Raw genomic sequence first — 8,702 nt, 5'->3', positions numbered from 1 at the left:
GTCCTAAATATAGGTTTTAGTCTGTAGCATAACATTAAAATAGATTAATAAGATAGTTTTTGTAATTAACCCATTTCCAAGGAATGGAAAAGATAATAAAGAAATTCTTCTCATTATTCTATCTGGATAGGAATAAGAGCACAGAAATAGAAATATAGAAATAACAGACACCAAGATCCCAAGAGAAGAGTTATTGCCTCCTTATTGGGGAAACCCAGATTTTGAGGAACCAAGGAAGTTGATTTACAAGATGAGGAGGGAGCTAAAATTAAACAGAAACATGCCAAGAATAAGGTATGAGATCTATGAATATGCAAGAGGCTCATGATTTTAAGGGTTAACCCTTTGTTGGCAAGGTGTGCCTTGTGGCAGAGTGCCAGGCACCCAAATTCCACAATTCTTCACTTTTTATTTGTATTTATTTTTAAATCTTGTTTATTGTTTATTTTATTTATTTTTTATTTATTTACTTTCATTTTATTGTATTTATTTTACTTTATTTATTTACCTTTTAAATTATTTTTATTTATTTTTATGTATTTTATTTATTATTTTTTATTTATTTATTTATTCATTTTTGTCTTATTTATTATTTTATTTATTTTATTTATTTTTATTATATTTATTTTTATTTATTTTTATTGATTTGAGTTTATTTATTTGTTATTATTTATATTTATTTAACTTTATATGTTTATTTATATTTATATAGTATATATTTTCCATTATTATATTTATGTTTTTATTTATTTATTTATTATAATTTTTATCTCTTATTATTCTAATCTTTATCACTATTTTCATTACTATTAAACCTCTAAAATTTTAATAAAAAGTCAATAACGTTTTTCACACCTTGGCTCTGCCCCTGGTGCCTGAATTCCAGCGCAGGGCCAAGGGCACAGGGAATGGAGCTGGCAATGTTCATGTGGGGAGGAGAACGTTCCAGAACAATCCAGAGACACCTCAGCCATTCCAGGGGCTCCAGGAGAGCTGGGGAGGGGCTGGGGACAGGGAGGGGAGGGACAGGACCCAGGAATAAATGGGATTTTGGGAATTGGGAATTGTTCCTGGCAGTGTCAAGAGCAGGATGGGCAGGGAGGGGAGCAACCTGGGACCCCTGAAATCCATGGGTTTAGGGCTGTGTTGGACCCCATGAAATCCATGGATATAGGGCTGTGTTGGACCCTGTTAAATCCATGCATTTAGGGCTGTGTTGGACCCCTGAAATCCATGGATTTAGGGCTGTGTTGGACCCTGTTAAATCCATGGATTTGGGGCTGTGTTGGACCCCATTAAATCCATGGATTTGGGGCAGTGTTGGACCCTGTTAAATCCATGGATTTGGGGCTGTGTTGGACCCCTGAAATCCATGGATTTGGGGCTGTGTTGGACCCCATTAAATCCATGGATTTAGGGCTGTGTTGGACCCCATGAAATCCATGGATTTGGGGCTGTGTTGGACCCCATTAAATCCATGGATATAGGGCTGTGTTGGACCCCGTTAAATCCATGCATTTAGGGCTGTGTTGGACCCTGTTAAATCCATGGATTTAGGGCTGTGTTGGACCCTGTTAAATCCATGGATTTGGGGCTGTGTTGGACCCCATTAAATCCATGGATTTGGGGCAGTGTTGGACCCTGTTAAATCCATACATTTGGGACTGTGTTGGACCCTGGTAAATTAATGGATTTAGGGCCGTGTTGGACCCCGGTAAATCCATGGATTCAGGGGAGGGGTGTGCCTGGAGGGGCCCAGGAGGGTCTGGAATGTTCTGGAATGTCAGGGGCCTGGGAGGGCTGCTGTGGAGGGACTGGGAATGGGCAGCTGGAGGTTCCCTGCATCCCTCCTCTTTGGGAGTTGGGAATCAGGAGCAGGATGGAACAGAGCCCTCAGTGGGAATGCGAATGGGCAGCTGTGAGGTGTCCCTGCATCCCTCCCTTTGGCAGTAAGGAATCATAAGCAGGCTGGAACAGTGAGAATGGTTTATTGATTTGTGGGGATGGGCTTTATTGATTTGTCAGGTGGGACATTGGCACTGCTGGGAATGCAGCACTGCTGGGAATGCAGTGCTGCTGGGGATGGAGCAGGGCTGGGAATGCAGCACTGCTGGGGATGCAGCACTGCTGGGGATGCAGCACTGCTGGGGATGCAGCCCGATCCAGGAGTGCAGCCCAAATTGGGAATGCAGCCCAATCCAGGAGTGCAGCCCAAGCTGGCTGAGCGTGGATGAAATCCCGGTGGGATGCAGCTGGAGCAGGAGCAGCGCAGGGCAGGTGGTGGCACACGGAGCTCCTGCAGGGAGTACGAGGCCAGAGGCAGCTTCCCATGGCACAGGGGAGCAGCAGCAGCAGCACTGGCACAGCACAGAGCAGGATTTCAGAGCAGCTTTCCCTGGCACAGCACAGAGCAGGATTTCAGAGCAGCTTTCCCTGGCACAGCAGCACCAGCACAGCACACCAGCAGGATGCCAGGGACAGTTTTCCCTGCACAGCAGGAGCAGCACGGAGCAGTGCAGAGCAGGATGCCAGGGGCAGATTTCCCTGGCACAGCAGGTGGAGCACAGAGCACTGGCACAGCACAGCACAGAGCAGGGTGCCAGGGGCAGCTCTCCCTGGCACAGCAGGAGCAGCACAGAGCAGGATTTCAGAGCAGCTTTCCCTGGCACAGCAGGAGCAGCACCAGCACGGAGCAGCAGAGCAGGGTGCCAGGGGCAGATTTCCCTGCACAGCAGGAGCAGCACTGGCACAGCACAGGATGCCAGGGGCAGATTTCCCTGGCACAGCAGGAGCAGCACAGAGCACTGGCACAGCACTGGCACAGAGCAGGGTGCCAGGGGCAGATTTCCCTGGTACAGCAGCAGCACTGGCACAGGGCACTGGCATGGAACACCAGCATGGTGCACATCACCAGGACAGCACCAGAGCTGATTCCCCCAGGACAGCAGGAGCAGCACCAGCACAGCACAGGATGCCAGGGGCAGATTTCCCTGGCACATCAGGAGGAGCACAGAGCACTGGCACAGCACAGGATGCCAGAGATGGATTCCTCTGGTACAGCAGGAGCAGCACTGGCACAGGGCACTGGCATGGAACACCAGCATGGTGCAGATCACCAGGACAGCACCAGAGCTGAAGAGCTGATTCCCCCAGCACAGCAGGAGCAGCAGGGGCAGCACCAGCACAGAACACCAGCAGGGTGCCAGGGGCAGATTTCCCTGGCACAGCAGGAGCAGCACTGGCAAAGGGAACTGGCATGGAATACCAGTGTGGTGCAGATCACCAGGACAGCACCAGAGCTGAAGAGCTGATTCCCCCAGCACAGCAGGAGCAGCAGGGGCAGCACCAGTGCAGAGCAGAGTGCCAGGGGCAGATTTCCCTGGCACAGCAGGAGCAGCACTGGCACAGCACAGGGTGCCAGGGGCAGATTTCCCTGGCACAGCAGGAGCAGCACAGAGCACTGGCACAGCAGAGGATACCAGAGCCGGATTCCACTGGCACAGCAGGAGCAGCCCTGGCACAGAACACCAGCAGGGTGCCAGAGCCAGTTTCCCCTGCACAGCAGGAGCAGCAGCAGCACTGGCTCAGCACAGCACAGAGCAGGAGGCCAGGGGCAGATTTCCCTGGCACAGCAGGAGCAGCACCAGCACAGAGCAGGGTGCCAGTGGCAGCTTTCCCTGGCACAGCAGGAGCAGCACAGAGCACTGGCACAGCACAGGATGCCGGAGATGGATTCCTATGGCACAACAGGAGCAGCACTGGCACAGCACAGGGCACTGTCATGGAACACCAGCATGGTGCAGATCACCAGGACAGAGCCAGAGCTGGATGTCCCCAGCACAGCAGGAGCAGCACCAGCACAGAGCAGGAGGCCAGAGGTGGTTTTCCCTGGTACAGCAGAAGCAACACTGGCACAAACCCTGGTACAGAGCAGGATTTCAGAGCCTGTTTCTGATGGCACAGCAGGAGCAGCACCAGCATAGAGCAAGATGCCAGAGGTGGTTTTCCCTGGCACAGCAGGAGCAGCATCAGCACAGAACAGAGCAGGATGCCAGAGCCAGTTTTCCTTGCCACAGTGGGAACAGGACCAGCACAGCACAGAGCAGGGTGCCAGGGTCAGATCTCCCTGGTAGGAGCAGCAGGAGCAGCACTGGCACAAACTCTGGCACAGAGCAGCATGGCCCAGGGTGCCAGAGCCAGTTTCCTATGGCACAGCAGGAGCAACACTGGCACAGCACAGAGCAGGATTCCAGAGCCTGTTTCTGATGGCACAGCAGGAGCAGCACCAGCACAGAGCAGGATTTCAGAGCAGTTTCCTTGGCACAGCAGCAGCAGCACAGAGTGGGGTTTCAGAGCAGTTTTTCCTGGCACAGCACAGAGCAGGATTTCAGGGCCAGCTTTCCCTGGCACAGCAGGAGCAGCAGGAGCAGCACTGGCACAGCAGCAGCAGGACTTCAGGGCCAGCTCTCCCTGGCACAGCAGGATTTCAGGGCAGGATTTCAGGGCCAGCTCTGCCTGGCACAGCTGGAGCAGCCCCACACAGCCCTTGCACAGGGACATTTCTGTCTGCAGTTCTCTCCCTGTGTGCCCCTGGCAACGGGCAGCCCTGGGGCGGTGCCAGGGGCAGTGCCCCATGTCCAGGCCGGGCAGGAACAGCTCCAGGGCTCTCTCTGAGAGATTGTGGAAGGCTGCAGGGGGAGCTGGGCCATGCCAAGGGTTCTGTGGAGCATCAGTGACGTTCCTGGTGGTGGGTCAGGGATTCCTTCTCACGTCCAGCTCACGGGGAGGGCTCTGAGCACAGGCAGCACCCTGCAGACCCCAGACCTGGAGAATTCCGGGCTCCAGAGCGGAATGTGGCACATGGGAAGCTCCACGGGGCTCTCCAAGCCTGCTCCTCCCCTCCCTCCCCTCAGCAAGGAGCGCTCCGGATGGCAAAGGGGCAGGAATCAGCTGTGGGAGCTGCAGGAGAGGGGCTGGTCCTCCCCAGAGGGACATGGATCCGGCTGGGGGCTCCTGCAGCAGCTCCCAAACCCCCTGGCAAGGCCCTGCCGAGGGTGCTCCCCTCGGAGCAGGGACCAGAGCAGGGCCCAGGATGAACTCCTGGGCTTGGCCGAGCCCTGAGCACGGCCTGGGCGAGTCCCCGTGGGCCCGGCGGGTCCTGCTGGGCTGGCTGGGGCCGGGGAGCCCTTTGGGGTCCTCCCGGGGCGCCTCAGTCCCCTGGGCTGGGCTCACAGGGCTTGGGAGCGGTGCTTGTGGAAGGCGCTCTCCAGGAACGCGGCCAGCTTCTCGCAGTCGTCCTGCAAGCACAGAGAAATGGGCTGGAAACCCTTTGGTCACAGAGAAATGGGCTGGAAACCCCTTTGGTCACAGAAACATGGGCTGAAAACCCCTTTGGTCACAGAAACATGGGCTGAAAACCCCTTTGGTCACAGAGAAATGGGGTGAAAACCCCTTTGGTCATAGAGAAATTGTGGAGAGTTTAGTTCAGGCATGGCTTGAGGAAAAAGGCCATGAAGCCATGAAATTGAGAGAAAAGTAACAGGTAGCTGTGAAGCAGTTCCAAAGCAGTTCCCAGCCTGACTTCTATAAACAATTAGTCTCTCTCAGGCATCATTGTATAAACAATAAGGTTCACAGGCAGTCTTCCCATAACAAGTGAAACACCCCCTCTGGGAAAAGATGGCACCCTGGGAACAGATATGGAAGTTTTGGGAACCGTTCATATCACAGTGGGAACACTGGTTTTATTTTGTGTAAACAATCAATGGTATTGTAAAACAAAAGGAGTGGTTAGAGTTTTCTCTGTTAGCCTATCATATACCTGGATTTTGGAATATGCATGAAGTTCATTAGCACTATTATTTAAACTGGCTGATCGATCAATAAAGGTGAGTTCGATGCATTATAGGATGGTCGTTCTCCCCTCACTTCAACAAGAAATGGGCTGGAATCCCCTTTGGTCACAGACAAATGGGCTGGAAACCCTTTGGTCACAGAGAAATGGGCTGGAAACCCCTTTGGTCACAGAGAAATGGGCTGAAAACCCCTTTGGTCACAGAGAAATGGGCTGAAAAACCCTTTGGTAACACAGAAATGGGCTGGAAACCCCTTTGGTCACAGATGTGTTTCATAGAAAATCCTTTCCTTAGGATTGTTCCTCCTGAGAAGCTGGGAGGCCTCAGGAACAAAATGTAAACAATGGTTATCTGCTGCTGTGGAATGCAACAGGTGCATCTGTGATTGGTCTCATGTGGTTGTTTCTAATTAATGGCCAATCACAGTCAGCTGGCTCGGACTCTCTGGTCAGTCACAAGATTTTATTATCATTCCATTCCTTTCTATTCCTTGCAAGACTTCTGACTAAATCCTTTCTTCTATTCTTTAGTATAGTTTTAGTATATCATTTTCTTTTAATATAATATATATAATAAAATATTATATCATAAAATATTGTATATACATATATATATATATGTATATAAAATAAAATATAAAATAACAAATCAGCCCTCTGAAACATGGAGCCAAGATTCCCATCTCTTCCTTCATCCTGGGACCCCTGTGAACACCACCACAGCCATTAATTAAAAACAATTCACGTGCTGGGATTGGAGCCCCAGGAGGGGCTGAGGGAGCTGGGGAGGGGATGGAGAATTCCTGAGGGAGCTGGGAAGGGAATGGAGTCGTTAATCTTGTAGGTCTTTTCCCAAAGGAATGGCTCTGTGATTCCTCAGGTGAGGAATCAGCCTCCCTCCCTGGGAGCTGCCCTGGTGCTCCCACTCAGAATTATTTCAGCTCCAGCTAATTAGCACGTGCCACAGCGGGCAGGTCCCCCTGGAACAGCTCCTGGAGGCAGCAGAGATCCTAGAAATCCCAGAAATCCTGAGGGGCTGTAGGAGCTCTGGGGAACTCACCTCGTGGATGAACCCGTAATGCACCAGCTCTGTGGCCAAATCCTTGGAGTTGTCAGCTGCAGAGACAAGGAGAACAGGAGAACAGGAGAACAGGAGCATGGATTCAGCCTGGGGAGCTCCCGAACCAGGGAGAGCTGGAAATGAGGCAGGGAGGGGGAACGAGGCTCCTGAGAGCTCCAAAACACAGATTTGAACAATGTGGCACCAGGAAATGGGGAGCAAGGTCCCAAAACACAACTCTGGACATTGTGCCACCAGGAAATGGGGAACAAGGTTCCTGAGCTCCCAAAACACAGCACTGGACAATGTGCATGAGGAAATGGGGAGCAAGGTCCCAAAACACAGCTCCAGACAATGTGCCATAGGGAAAGGCTTGGTGTGGCTGAGCAGGACAGAGCCTGGGGCAGGAGCAGCTCCCAGGCTCCATTCCCCAGCTCTCTGAGGAAAGGCAAGTTCCAGGAAAGGAAAAAGGGAAAAGGAAAGGAAAAAGGAAAAATGAAAGGAAAAAGTCAGGGAAAAGGAAAAAGGAAAGGAAAAAGGAAAAAAGGAAAAAAGGAAAAAAGGAAAAAAGGAAAAAAGGAAAAAAGGAAAAAAGGAAAGGAAAGGAAAGGAAAGGAAAGGAAAGGAAAGGAAAGGAAAGGAAAGGAAAGGAAAGGAAAGGAAAGGAAGCTGTCTGGAAGGTGGCACGCTCCATGCCCACCAGGGGCTCCCCCAGCCCCCCAGAGGAGGGTGCCCACCCTCCCTCCCTGCACACGTACTGGGCAGCAGGTCGTAGCTGAGCTGGCGGTGCAGCTTGTCCTCCAGGATCAGCAGGAGTGTGAGCTGCAGGGACACCAGAGAGTGCTCAGGCAGCCCTGAGGGACTGGGGGGACTGGGGGCACTGGGAGGGCTGGGCATGAACTGGGAGGGTGGGCAGGAACTGGGAGGGCTGGGCACTGCTGGAATGGGAGCTCTGGGGGAACTGGGACTGGGAGCTCTGGGGGAACTGAGAGCTTTGGGGGAATTTGTGGCTTCTTTGGGAATTCTTTCATTGCACAGGACAGCAGTGAGCTCTTTGGGTACCACAGAAACTGGCTGAGGGCTTCCCCAGCCAGACTTCCCAGTCCCATTCCCAATTCCCAGTCCCATTTCCTATTGCCAGTCCCATTTCCCATTCCCAGCCTCATTTCCCATTCCTAGTCCTATTTCCGATTCCCAGTTCCATTCCCAGTCCCAATTCCCATTTCCCATTTCCCAGTCCCATTTCCCAGTCCCAGTCCCATTACCAGCAGGATGAGCAGGGAGAGGGGCAGGATCCAGCCATTCACGTGCCACTGGCAGATTCCCCAGTCCCATTTCCCATTCCCATCCCCAGTTCCATTCCCATTTCCCATTCCCAGGGGCATGGGCAGGACCCTGGCACTCATGTGCCACTGGCAGATTTCCCTGTCCCATTCCCTTTCCCATTTCCCATTCCCAGTGGGATGAGCAAGACCCAGACACTCATGTGCCACTGGCAGATTTCTCATTCCCAGCCCCATTTCCCGTTCCCTTTCCCATTTCCCAGTGCCATTCCCAATCTCATTTCCCACTCCCATTCCCCATTTCCCATTCCCAGCAGGATGAGCAGGGATCAGGGCAGGACCCAGTCACTCACTTGCCACTGGCAGATTCCCAGTCTCATTCCCTTTCCCATTTCCCAGTCCCATTTCCCAATCCCATTTCCCCGTTCCCAGTAGGATGAGCAGGACCCAGGCACTCACGTGCCACTGGCAGATTTCCCAGTCCCATTTCCCACTCCCAATCCCA

General features: G+C 52.1%; 2 protein-coding genes across 3 annotated transcripts in view; one reads left to right on the top strand and one right to left on the bottom strand.

Annotated features, from left to right (window-relative positions):
* LOC132078984 (NAD(P)(+)--arginine ADP-ribosyltransferase 2-like) overlaps positions 1–8,702 on the top strand; it is a 348,971-nt gene that overhangs the window by 71,579 nt on the left and 268,690 nt on the right. The window lies entirely within an intron of this gene.
* The window catches only part of NRBP2 (nuclear receptor binding protein 2), a 35,998-nt gene continuing 32,352 nt past the window's right edge, over positions 5,057–8,702 (bottom strand). The window contains exons 16-18 of one of the 2 annotated variants that reach the window (XM_059477901.1): positions 7,673–7,736; positions 6,915–7,048; positions 5,057–5,297 (exon numbers count right to left, since the gene is read on the bottom strand). In XM_059477901.1, the coding sequence (XP_059333884.1) occupies positions 5,229–5,297; positions 6,915–7,048; positions 7,673–7,736 (267 nt within the window). In that variant the 3' untranslated portion in view covers positions 5,057–5,228. The remainder of the gene's footprint in view (positions 5,298–6,914; positions 7,049–7,672; positions 7,737–8,702) is intronic. The other variant, XM_059477911.1, reaches the window with a different exon arrangement.

The sequence above is a fragment of the Ammospiza nelsoni genome, chromosome 1 (genome assembly GCF_027579445.1).
Source record: "Ammospiza nelsoni isolate bAmmNel1 chromosome 1, bAmmNel1.pri, whole genome shotgun sequence".
NCBI lineage: Eukaryota > Metazoa > Chordata > Aves > Passeriformes > Passerellidae > Ammospiza > Ammospiza nelsoni.
This window is presented reverse-complemented; position numbering and strand designations above follow the sequence as displayed.